At 42.6% G+C, this 13,449-nt stretch overlaps 1 protein-coding gene across 1 annotated transcript in view; it reads right to left on the bottom strand.

Annotated features, from left to right (window-relative positions):
* The window catches only part of PRPF4B (pre-mRNA processing factor 4B), a 194,203-nt gene that overhangs the window by 82,022 nt on the left and 98,732 nt on the right, over positions 1-13,449 (bottom strand). The window contains 2 exon segments of the mRNA XM_033934823.1: positions 7,699-7,909; positions 10,419-10,500. Coding sequence (XP_033790714.1) covers positions 7,699-7,909; positions 10,419-10,500 — 293 coding nt within the window.

The following is a 13,449-nucleotide window of genomic DNA, read 5'->3' on the forward strand; positions in this document are numbered from 1 at the left end:
ACCTCCTAACAGCAAATATAAGCATGAAAAAGGCAATGATACAAAAGAGAGGAGAAGAAAGGGAAGAGAAATAGAAGGAGAGAAAGAGAGATAGATAAGAGTGGTCAGTTCAGGAGGAAGAGATGGAGTGCAAGTAAGATTTCAACAGTGACCATTTCACCTGAAAGGAAGAAAATCTATCAGAAGATTTAGCTAAATAAGCCTCAGTTCTGTAAGTGAGGCATACAAGATTCCACCATTGAGAGTAGGAGGCCTTGGATAGGTCCTTCCAGCAGGTAAGTAAGATTTTTAAAGCCAAGGAGAGTAAGAGATCAAACAGACAAAAATTCGAGTCAGAAATCAAAGTGGATACCTCAAAGGATTTCAGAAGGAGCATCTGGTAGGTTAAGGGTATATTGATATGAAAGATGGAACAAATGGTGTCCCAGGTAGAGGTCCAGTATGAAATAATTGCAGGACAGGAAAAGAGAAGGTGTTTGAGGGAACCTGTGTCAGATTGACAAGTCCAGCAGAGATCTGAATAAGAGGCATTAATTTTATGTGATTTGATTGGGGTCCACATTGCTCTATGTAGTAGGAAGACCATGTGTTGGAGATTTGAAGCTGAGCGGGAAGTGTGGAAGGTGGAGTGATAAACATGGGACCAGGCTTCCTCTGAGATGGAGATCCCAAGATCCGTCTCCCAGGGAGTCTGTGAAGCGGATAGTGATATAGGAAGTAGAGACTTGATAAGTTTGTAAAAGTGTGAAGCTGTGTGGCCTAGGGCTAGAAATTGTCGAGAGAAGGTATATAAGGAGGGAGCCGAGCGAAAAGATACAGGGAAAAGGCCAGATTTTTTAAGTGATGATCTTAGCTGAAGCCACTGATAGAAGTGGGAAGCGTGGATAGAAAAAGATTCCATTAAATCGTTAAATGTGAAAAAGGTTCCGTTAGGGTGACTTATCGAACCCAAGTCCCAAATATCATGATTAAACCAATGAGGCCAGGAGACAGGTTTTTTGTCAATGGTGATGTGCTTATTATACCACAGGGGACAATAGGAGGAGAGATGCCAAGGGATATCAAGGCGGGAGTCGAGTTCAGTGAGGACTTTATGCGTTATCGAGAGAATAGGATTTTTGAGGTGATCAAGGAAGTTCGCAGTGCCCATCAGGCGGAGAAGGGGAAGAGGTTTCACAAGGGACGTTTCTAAACGTAACCAATTGGGTATGTCCGACAAGGAAGGAGAGGAGAGCCACTCCGCTCCCTGTCTTAATAGAAAGGCTTTATGATAACAGTAGAGATCTGGAAAGTTGACACCGCCCTGGTGTGTGGGGGCTTTCAGCTTACAAAGCGCAATTCTATGAGGTTTGTCATGCCAGAGGAATCTCGCCATCTTGGATTCCAGTTGTTTGTATAGAGAAGGTGGAAAAAGGAGGGGAAACATATTGAAGATGTATGTGAGTTTTGGTACCACCATCATTTTTAAGGTGTCTAATCGGCCCCACCATGAGAGCTGTAAGGGAGACCAGGAAGAGAGAATGGAGGAGAGCTGAGTGAAGAGTTTGGAAGAGATTAGTTGTATAGTCGAGCGGATGTCTCTACCAAATGTGAGTCCTAAGTATTTAATCCCGTCTGAAACCCAGGAAAAAGGCTGAGAGGAGATAGTAAAAGGGAGACAGGAATCATTTAAGGGCATAATTTCAGTTTTGTCCCAGTTAATTTTGTATCCGGAAATCAAGGAAAAAGAAGAGATTAACTGTATCAAGGAGGACAAAGAGGGTTCAGGATCTGAAAGATATAGCAAGATGTCGTCTGCATAGGCAGAGATCTTGAATTCAATACCTGCTATTGAGATACCCTTTATGGTGGATGAGGTTCTAATGGCTACAAGGAGGGGTTCCAAGGCTAAATTAAATAAAAGGGGGGATATAGGACAGCCTTGACGGGTCCCTCTATGTAGAGTAAAGGAGGAGGAAGCTTCGTCGTTCACAATCAGTTTAGCAGTGGGACTATTGTAAAGAAGAGATAGCATATGAATGAAAGGTGGAGGAATACCAAATTTAGATAAAACAGTAAACAGATAGTTCCACTCCACTCTATCGAATGCTTTTTCAGCATCAAGTGAGACAATGGCTTTAGGGCTAGTGTCCGATAGAGTGGAGTGGAGTACATGGCATAATAATCTAGTATTATCCGCTCCATAGCGACCCTTCATAAAGCCCACCTGATCCCTGTGGATCAGATGAGGCATAACTTTTTCTAATCGGAATACCAAGAGTTTAGCAAAAATTTTGTAGTCCAGGTTTAGGAGTGAAATTGGTCGGTAGTTCTTCACAAGTTGAGGATCTCTGTTTGGTTTTGGTATAACAATGATGTTTGCTTCTAGGAACCGACGGAGTCCATAAGGATTAGACAATAAGTTCTGGAAGTAAGAGAGCAGATGTGGAGATAGGAGATCTGAGAATGTCTTGAAAAATTCTGAGGTTAAGCCGTCTGGACCTGGAGCTTTGGCTGAGGGCAAAGAGGAGATGGCACGAAGGACTTCCTCAGAAGAAAGTGGTTGTTGGAGAGACTGCTGTTGGGATTCAGACAGAGTGGGCAGATTCAGTGAGCGAAGAAAGTCTGGAATAGAGTTAGCAGACGAGGAGGTTTCAGATGAGTAGAGATCTTCATAGAAGGTTTGGAATTCTTTTAAAATGTCCTTGGTAGAGGTGTGGAGGAGGCCAGAAGAGGACTTAATATGAGTGACCCTGTGTTTGGAGTGCTTGCCTTTAAGGAATGTAGCCAGTAGACGACCAGATTTGTTGGCAGAGGAGTAGTATGTAGCAGATCGGCGAAAGATGGAAGCTGAGGCAAGCGAGCTGAAGATTTCATTATATTGAAATTTAAGAAGTTGTAATTTTTTATAAGTGGAAGGGTCATGGTGGTGGTAGAGCTGAGACTCATAAGAGTGGATCTCTGATTCCAGTTGAAGAATGGTAGATTTGCGTTTTTTGAGTTGAAAGGCAGAATAACTGATCACTTCTCCCCTGAGCCAAGCTTTGTAGGATTCCCAGACAAGGGAGAAGTCTGTAACTGAAAAAAGATTTATGTCGAAAAATGATTGAGATTCCTTCTTAATGTGGGAGAGAAAGTCCTCATCATGAAGGAGAAAATTATTCATTCTCCATTGTCGAAAGGAGGAGGGAACAGACCATTGGATTGTACAAGAAACAGCTGCGTGATCTGAAACAGTGATGTCGTGGATTCGTGAGGAAGAGACAAGATTCAGAATGTCTTTGGATCCTAGAATGTAGTCAATTCTGGAGTGAGATTGATGGGGAGCAGAGTAGAAAGTATAATCTTTGGTGGTTGGGTGAAAAATTCTCCATATGTCAGACCATCCATATAAGTCCATTAACTTGTGAACTGCAGTGCGGACTCCCAGCTTAGCAGGGCGGCAAGTAGAAGACCTATCTATGAATGGGTCGATGGGAAAGTTGAAGTCCCCAGCGAAAATGGTGTGAGATGTTAAAGAGACGGAGCTCGCAGTCTGGAAAGAATGAAAGAAAGAAGGGTCATCAGCATTGGGGGCATAGATGTTGAAGATGTTTAAAGGTTGACCCTCTATTGAACCTTCAACAAGGGACCATCGGCCGCTGGGGTCGTATTTATGAGAGGAAAGTTGAAAATTGAGGGATTTCTTCATCAGGGTGATAACACCATGTTTTTTACCCTGAGCCGGTGCGGCGAAGCAGTGTTGGACCCAGCCCCCTGACAGTTTCTGTGCTTCCTCTAGGGAAAGATGAGTCTCTTGTAGTAGACAGATATCCGCTTCCAAGTGTTTGAAGTAGTGTAGGATCTTTTTCCTTTTAATGGGGCTGTTAATCCCATTGACGTTAAGAGAGACTAGGTGAATTTTAACCATTTATTTTAGCAGTGAAGGATGAAATCCAGGAGCAACTGAAGACATTTAGGTGAGACCATGATAAGATGGAAAGAAGATGACCACTCCGTGCAGGCAGAACAAGGAGGGGGAAGGAAAAGAAGGTAGCAGAATCATGCTTACAGCAAACCAGAACAGAATAATAAACGAAGCTCCATAGATGGGGTCGCATGTTATCAAGAGGAGCTCAGCAGACCGCTCCTCAGCCTGCCTCATGGTGAACGCTGACGCAGAAGAAACAGGAACACAGCCCTCTAGAGCGGTAAAGAGAACAAATAGGGTTGATCAGTCAGGTCATTGCTCCCACATATTCATCAAGGTATTTTTGAAGGTCCACTGGCGAATCAAAGTTCTTAGTGGAGTTGTGGTAAGTCACCCGCATCCGGGCCGGGTAGAAGAGCCCATATTGTGCTCCAATACTTTTTAGTTGAGGCCGCATGGACAGGAAAGCCTTTCGCTTTTGAGCAGTATTTTTTGAAACATCAGGAACAAACGTGATCCGTTTTCCATCCACAGATAAATTAGAGGTAGATTTTGCGGATTGCAATATTTGGAGAGCATGTGGGAAGCGTAAAAGCTTCATAACAATGGGTCTCGGAGGCTTGGATGCTGAGGGGGGGCCCGAGGGGACCCTGTGTGCTCGCTCGATCTCCAAAGGAGGAGAGAATTGAATCTTTAACATTTTTGGGATGAAAGAATGTAAGAATTCCAGCATGTCTTTCCCCTCTGTGGACTCCGGTAAGCCAAGAAGGCGCACATTGCTCCTACGCATGCGGTTAGAAATGTCTTCAAGATCCGATTGTAGAGATGAAATTTTGAGCAAGTCTCTTTGCACAGCTAGGTATTGGGCGTCATGTGCTGTTAAACGTTCCTCTACTAATTCAATGCGGGCGTTTTGCTGCTTTAATTGAGTCACTATATTGGTCATTTCTGTTTTGATGTCGGCAGTAGCAGCGAGATTCTCCTGCATCAATTCACGGAGAATCTGCAGGTCTTGCGAAATGGAGGCGCTGTGATCCGCGACCGCGTGGGCGGCTGGGGCCTTAGCTGGAGACGGTGGCTCATGTTTGGAGCGTTTAGAAGCGGAGTGCGGCGGAGCGGGGCTCGCAGGCAGGGCAGAGTCTGACTTACTGGGCTTAGAAGACATTCCGGTAAGTGCAGGCTGCGACGTGGGACCTGAAAACGCGCTCGGAGGAGCTGTGGAGGCACTTAATAGGCAGGGCTGGAGCGGAGCAGAATCGCTAGGCAGCCATCTTGAATGCGGGCACGCGACGCCCCCCTCTTTATATTTTCTAGGCATTTTGATACTGAGAACATAAGATAAATTTAAAGGAAACAAGAGACGCCACTCCAAATACAACCAATCCGGGGCGTTTTCCATGAGTTCTGGGAGGACCCAATACATACCCTGGCGTAAAATATAGGCTTGATGATACCTATAAAAGTTTGGAAAATTTACCCCACCCTCCTCAATTGGCTTTTGTAAAGATACTAAAGCAATTCTTGGCATTTTACCCAGCCAAACAAACTTTGTAAGAATACCATTTAGCTTTTTATAAAAGGACCCTTGAAAAAAAACTGTTATCATACTCATTTGATAACAAACCACAGGTAATATCATCATTTTAATAGTTTGGACTCTCCCCCACCAAGAAAGATGTAAAGGATTCCATTGCTCACACATTTCTGTTACTTTTTTTAATAAAAATTTCTCATTCTCTTTCATTGTGTCTTCCAGAGTATTTTTTATTCTAATACCTAAATATTTTAATCCATCTTCTTTCCATATGAATGAGAAAGAATCAAACAATCCTTTAGTGCAGTGCACATTAAGAGGAAGAATTTCTGACTTACTCCAATTTATTTTATAACCTGAAAATTTTCCAAATGTATCAATCAATTCTAATAAGCATGGAATGGTAGTTTCTGGATTTCTCAAATAAAGCAGAATATCATCTGCATACGCTGAAACTTTATATTCCCAATCTGAATAGGAAATACCCTGTATCCCCTTTGCTTGTTGAATGGCTAATAACAAGGGTTCTAATACAATGTCAAAAAGAAAAGGAGATAATGGACAGCCTTGTCTAACCCCCCTCCGCAAATTAAAACACTCAGATAAATTATTATTAATATACAATCTTGCAGAAGGGGAGCTATACAATGCCTGAATCATTTGTATAAATCCTGAACCTATACCAAACCAATCTAATGCTTGATACATTCAACCCGGTCAAAAGCTTTTTCCGCATCTAAAGATATAGAAAAAGCCGGATCTTTCATGTCTTTAGTTAAATTTAACATATGAAAAGCCAATCTAATATTATTAGAGGAATGTCTCTTAGCAACAAATCCTGTTTGGTGCATATCAATAATAAAAGGGAAAGCCTTAGCTAAGCGTAAAGCCAATATCTTAGCCAAAAGTTTTCCATCAACATTTATTAACGAAATAGGCCTGTAGTTTGAAACCAAAGTGGGATCTCTGTTTGGCTTTGGCAAAACGATTGTTAATGATTCAGCCATAGTACCTGTAATGCAACCCTTAGTTAGTTGGGACTGATATAAATTTAGCAAATGAGGTAATAGGGTAATTTGAAAAGATTTGTAAAATTCTACTGTGAAACCATCACCACCTGGAGCGAATCCAACTCTAAGAGACTTCAACGCTGTTTCTAATTCTTTTAGTGATATAGGCTCATCCAAACTACTTTTTATATGTTCGGTCCAATAATTAAATTTAAAAATTCTAAACCATCTTTTCCCCTATCTTCATAAGGCTCAGAAGAATATAGGTCTTTATAAAAATTTAGAAATTGACTTAAAATATTTCCAATTTGGAATGCGTAATTCCTTTCTAATCCTTTATTACAATAATTTTTGTCCTTCTTTTCTTTGCTTTAAGGTAATTAGCCAATAATCTTCCCGCCTTATTCGAGTTTCCATAATACAGAGTTTGTTGAGAGAACAAATCTTTCCTTATCAATTTTGAAGATAATTCGTTATATTTACCTTTTGCTTTTAAAAGAGCCTGTAAAGTTCATGAATAAAGTTTCAACAGTCTTGATTCAATAATTCCTTACTAGAAAAATGTATTTCTTCTTTAAAATAAATTAATTAATAAATCACCCCTAGCTATCTTGGGCCCAAACTATAGAATAGCTTCCCTCCTCGCTCGAGGAGCGCAGAGAGAGGGGGGACATGATCGAGACGTTCAAGTATCTTACGGGCCGCATCGAGGCGGAGGAAGATATCTTCTTTTTCAAGGGTCCCACGACAACAAGAGGGCATCCGTTGAAAATCAGGGGCGGGAAACTACGAGGTGACACCAGGAAATTCTTTTTCACTGAAAGAGTGGTTGATCGCTGGAATAGTCTTCCACTACAGGTGATTGAGGCCAGCAGCGTGCCTGATTTTAAGGCCAAATGGGATCGGCACATGGGATCTATTCACAGGGCAAAGGTAGGGGAGGGACATTAAGGTGGGCAGACTAGATGGGCCGTGGGCCCTTATCTGCCGTCTATTTCTATGTTTCTATGTTTCTTATCTCTGGACTAAGTCCTCTCTCAAAACATTTACTGAGATCTTTAGCCACACTGCTCCATAATCACTATTTACCTTATTTCTCACCCTCTATACGTTTTTTCCCTTATTATTTGTAAATCGCATAGATATTAGTATTGGCAAACTTGAGGTATATCAAGCTGTGTGTATAAATAAATTTGAATATTTAGTGCAAAATATACTTCTGTTGGCATAAAGCAGTTAAACAATATTTTTCCTTTAACACTCACCATTAGTCTGTTCAACTGTCATCAAGTTCTGTTTGGCTTTAACAGAGGCTTCAAATGTGTCAACATTTTCTCTTTCATATTCTTTTACATCAGCAGCTACACGTTCAAGGATGTCATCAGGTGACTGGGACCGGCTACGTGTACTGCTCTGTGGGCTACTTGGCTCAGATGGCATAGACATATTACTGTCCTCAGTCAGGTACTTGTATTTCTATAAAAGGATGCAGGTAAAACCTCAGTTAATATGAAGCCACTGATCGTAATCATGCAACAATAGCAGAATTACCGTATTTTTCGATCCATAAAACGCACTTTTTCCACTTCCAAAAAGGGTGTGGAAATTTAAGTGTGTCTTATGAAGCGAAGATACAGCACTGGGCAAAAAAAAAAAAAAAGAGGTGCAATATTATAAAAGGTGTTTCTCTATGACAAATTTGAGATATACTGCTTGTGTCCGAGATATAATTTTTACATGAACTTAAGTCTCAAGATCTAAATACAGATAATAAGAGGAGTACTGATGACCAGGGAAGTCATCCTGAACTTTTCTTTCATGATAAATTTGTTCAAAGCCCTTATTATGTAGAATGAGATGGCATTTTCCAATTTTTCTTTTACCCTCACCTATTGTTTTTTCCTTTTTTGTGCTCCTTTCTCCAAAGATTGTAGTTCTTGCCCCCTTTTTCCCATTTGTTTGAAGTAAGTCTATATAGTCACGTCATGTGTTCTACTAATATACCCTGGTATTGTTTAGTATCTCTAATCTTTAATTTGTTTTTATGGTATTTTTTTTATTGTACACCGCCTAGAAGTTTGATTAAGCGGTATAAAAATTTTTAAATAAACTTGATACCAGTAAACAAATGGAATCTCTGTCCTTTCTCTCCTGCATATGAACAGATTCAACTGCTGTGGTCTGCAAAAGAAAAAAGTAAGCCTTTTCTAGTACTTCTTGGGGTTAAAGGACATGTGGGTATTTCACCCTACATCTCCCTAAGAAAAGAATTACAGAAGGCAGATTCCGTATTTTTAGCTCCATAAGACACACTTTTTTCTCCCCAAAAAAGTGGGTGGAAATAAGGGTGCATCTTATACCTCCCCCCCCCTCCTGGTTACCTTATTTTACTTCTGGCGCCCTCCCTCGCTGGATGCAATGCAGCTGCTTCTCTAGCGGCAGAGCGGCGCAAAAGGATGGCTGCCTGCCTGGTTGGCTGACGTGGCTGCCTCCTCTTCTGTTCTCTAGTGGCAGAGCAGCACACAAGGCTGCCTGCCTGGTCTTGCACTTGGGAAGCGGCGCGACACCTGGCAGGCAGCCTTGTGTGCCACTCTGCCACTAGAGAACAGAAGAGAAGGCAGCCACTTCAGCCGACCTGGCAGGCAGCCTTGTGCGCCGCTCTTCCGCTAGAGGCAGCCGCATCCAGCGAGGGAGGGCAAGGCCTGCCACATTAAAAATATGTATGGGGGAGAGAGGCCGGGGCCTGCCTACCTGCTCTGCTGAATTAAAAATAGGGAGGGAGGGAGGGAGGAGGGAGAGGCCGAGGCCTTCCTGCCTGGGGGGAGGCTTGCCTGCCTGCCCTGTGCCCTGTACCTACCTGCCTGCCAGCCACTAGACCACCAGAGGGGGGAAAGGTTACAGAGCTGGGTAATGAGTGTGGGGTTGGATGCAGAGCCTGGCAGGGAGAATTTGGTTCAGAATTTTTTTTTTCTTGTTTTCCTTCTCTAAATCTAGGGTGCGTCTTATGGTCAGGTGCATCTTATGGAGTGAAAAATACCGTAAATGGACAAAAACATAGTAAGAAAGAACAAATTTGTCCAATAGCAGTCTTTGTTAATGCTGAATTTGGGAAGAACATAAACAAGAACAAAATTTAAATAGGAGCGTTATAAATTCAGGACTTCCTGCTACTGACAAAGAACTTTAATAAATATTCAACTTTGTTCACAAGGAGATGAGCACCTTTGTTAAAGTTTTAGTTTTACTTACAAATATAAATTTTCATTACTCTTGAAAAAAATATATGCAACAGCAATTTTCTTTCAAATGCAACACATGCAGTACAGTAGCAGCAAAGCTATACAGATGTTTATGAATGTAGATGTGGCATCTAAGCATCACTTCAACATGACCAACTTGACTTGACTCTTGGTTGTTCAGAAATTTTCCTATTACACTGTGGATAAACACAAAGGTTTTCAAGTTACTGTTTCCCTTATGACCATAAGAAAATCTGGAAAATCTGTTTCCCTCAATACTCACATTAACCTCTTCGCCCCTTCAACCTTTCTGGGACCCTTTAGCAAGTCTGTTTCAATGCAGAGTATCTATAATACAACTATTACTCCACTGGTGAGTAATGCCAATCCTTATCAATTTCCCAATATTATAGTATGTTATCACAGAAATCTAGTTTAAATACAGTTATTAGTCTAAGGGGAAAAAAGTCTCAGAGTTAAGATCTCCTGCACAGTTGATCAGTGTCACATAGTTTGGAAACTACCGATTTGGCTCATGCTGTCAGTCATTGGCAACATATATCACTACAACAATATATCACTATAGAGTATGCCATTAGCTAGGCATTCAGAAAACTCTCTCAAATTACATTTATTGATTTTTAGTTTAAGATAAGATAGTGACATTCACCCATGGGAGGATTGTTCATTGAGTCTATCCTGAAGTGCAGTTTTACCTAATAGGACTCTTCAATACAATCACATACTTGAACAATAGCCTGTCGCTGTAATCTTCTTTGCTCTATGACAGCTTCTTCATCTTCTTCTTCTACATCAAAATCTTCAAGGCTAGAAGAAAAATTACCCTCTGCATTACCATTTCAAGTCAAAATCCACAACAAAAGACATCTGTATGTTTTTTCTGTCACGTGAAGACTTCTTATCTGCAATGCATTTTTATTACACAACATTTAGTTACGTTCTAAATGTTTCTGTGGCAAATGATGGCAGATATAAACCACACAAATTGCTTTATATTAAAGCATCCTTGCTAAAAGGAAAGTTGATCATTTTGCAATGAAAATTCTATATGAACAATAGGATCAATTAGAAATAAAAGTGAGTGATGCTGTGAGATGGTGCTGACATAAATAATTCTTCTAAAACTTAGAAAAATTAAGCAGGCATAGTCACTGCCTCATCTCAAGTGGCTGGTCAGTAGAAAAAGGTGGTCTGAAAGCTGGGAATCATTAGTCCTCTCCAAGTGGTGCAGAACAATGCTACATACATCCAGTCTCCACAAAATCTTGTCCTGTTTTGCAGAACCTGTGGGAAGAAAAGCGGATAAACGAATCTCTTGATTGATATGGAAAGCAGAAACTACTCTTCAGTAGGAAAGCAGGCACCATCCACATTTGACTCTGTAAATTGGAGGAAGGGCTCCCCTACAGGAAAGGGCCTGTAACTCTGAGAATTGCCTTGCTGAGACAATGGTGACCAAGAGGGATGGATCTGGCAGGGGCTCATACAGAGCCCGAGATAGGCCTTTCAGAACCACATAGAGGTCCCAAGACAGGAACAGCCTGTGAAATGGGGCTCACAATCTGAGTGCCCCCCTCAAAACCCAAGTGACATCTGGATGAGACGCGAATGATTGCGAGATGCGAATGATTGCAAGCCTCTCTGGGCCTGAAAACATGAAAGAACGGCTACTTGCACCTTGAGAGACAAAACCACTAGGCCCTTTTCAAGACCAGCTTGTAAAAAGGCAAAAATCACTAGGATAGGAGCCTTCTCAAGCTCTATATGTTTCTCAAGCTCTATATGTAACTGGAAAGCCTTTCAGGTCTTCGCATAAGCTGCAAACATCACAGACTTCTTTGCTCTAAGGAGAGTCATAACGACAATCTCCGAACAGCCTTTCTGAATTAGATCCATGTGCTCAAGAGCCATGGCGTACACCAAAATGCTCTCGATTCTTCATGGAAACTGGGCCCTGACTGAGGAGCCCAGGATGTACCGGCAGCTTGAGACATCTGCCTCTCTGGAGACCCATCAGATCCACATACCAAGGCCAGTGGGACCAGTCTGGAGCTACCAGAATTATTAGCCCCTGATGGTTCACTATTCTGTGGATAATCTGATTCACCATGGCCCACAAAGGAAACACAGAGTAGGAGATTGGAGGGCCAGGGCTAAACGAGGACATCCATCCCGGCACTTCCCTGCTCAGCTCTTTGACTATAGAAGTGATCTGCCTCTGCGTTCTTGACTGTGCTCATTAGATGCACAATGAGGGCACTCCCCTGGATCCAGAATCTGCTTGCGGAGAGAATTAGCATGGCCGTTCTTTACCCCTGCCACATGGACAGCTGAGAGGGCTTGTAAATGAACTTCTGCCCAAAGAAATAATATCTGTGCCTACAGGCTTAGGGGGGCGCTTCTGGTGCCTCCTTGTCTGTTCACATTAAGCTACTGCAGTGGCATTGTCTGTAAACACCCAGACTGCCTTCTCTGTCAGGAAAGATTGGAACTCTTTCAAAGCCAAGCGAATGGCTCTCAGTTCCACGATTTAAGGAAGACTTGCTCTCTGATGCAGTCCACTTGCCCTGGCGGGGTGAAGGCGCTGCTAAACCTCCAATGTATTTAAATGACCATATTGTATACCGACAATCCAGGGGGCAACCACAGCAGTGAGCCCTTCAGCTGCTCAGGCAGGCGTCATCATGAGGATCACCCATGCACAGATTTTGAGAAGCATACCCCTCAACAGGGTATGAAGCCACAAGCAAAAACTGTGATTTGCCCCCGAAATTCAGGGGAGCCGCATCTGCAAAGAGTGGCATTGCAGAGACCACCTGCTCTCTGATGATATCATAAAAAGCATTGAACACTTAATCCACTCCCTCCTTAAACATGTGAGGACAGGTATATCCAAGATCCATGGAACTAGGCTACAGTCTGGTATGACAGACTTGTGCCACGATGGAGTCATCTGCTGCAGCTTTCGTACCCAAAGCCAGTGTTTTAAGGACCACATCCACCTTACAGTCCTGTGTGTCCTTTAGCATCACTCCACCCTTACTAGGAAGGGAGATGCACTTGGTCACTCACACTACTGCAGAATCTAATTTTGGCTGCACAAACAAATGTTGGAAGTTCAGAGCCATAGGCTAGAGCCTAGACAAAGCTTTGGCCACCTTTAGAGAGCCTTTAGGTGACTCACACTGGTCAATGACTAAGGAGGTGGTATCTGGATGAGAAGGAAAAAAGGACGTCTGTGCATTAGTGCAGCTCATAACAGAGCACTGAGAAGTGCTGGGTGTTTACAGAACTGATGGGTATCAAGCTTCAATGCAGAGAGGGTGTCAGAAATGACATGTGAAATGGAAGCTGATTTGAAAATGCGAAGCACTGAGAGATCATCACCATGATCCGAGTCACTCCTGCCTCCTGACCCCGAAAGGGATCCAAAGACCCCAAGGAGCAATGTGAAAATAAAGGCATGGAAAGAGACTTCCAATCATCCCAGTTCTGCTCTGAAGGGTCACCGACACTAAGAACTGGCATGGTATGAGGTGAAGACACCTGCTTGGGAGAAGGATCCCCCCTGAGGCAGAGCCAGCGCACCCTTAGGCAGCACAGCACTTCCTGGACCTGTTAAATAGGCTTTCCATAAAAGACTGACTAAGTCAAAAAAGCCTTGCACCAGAGGCCCTGAGAACCCCCTGTAAGACCTCAGACTGGGGAATCAGGCTCTCCTCTGCCACCATGTTCTTGTGTTTCCTCCCTTGTTAC

This window comes from Geotrypetes seraphini, chromosome 2, assembly GCF_902459505.1.
Source record: "Geotrypetes seraphini chromosome 2, aGeoSer1.1, whole genome shotgun sequence".
Taxonomy (NCBI): Eukaryota; Metazoa; Chordata; class Amphibia; order Gymnophiona; family Dermophiidae; genus Geotrypetes; species Geotrypetes seraphini.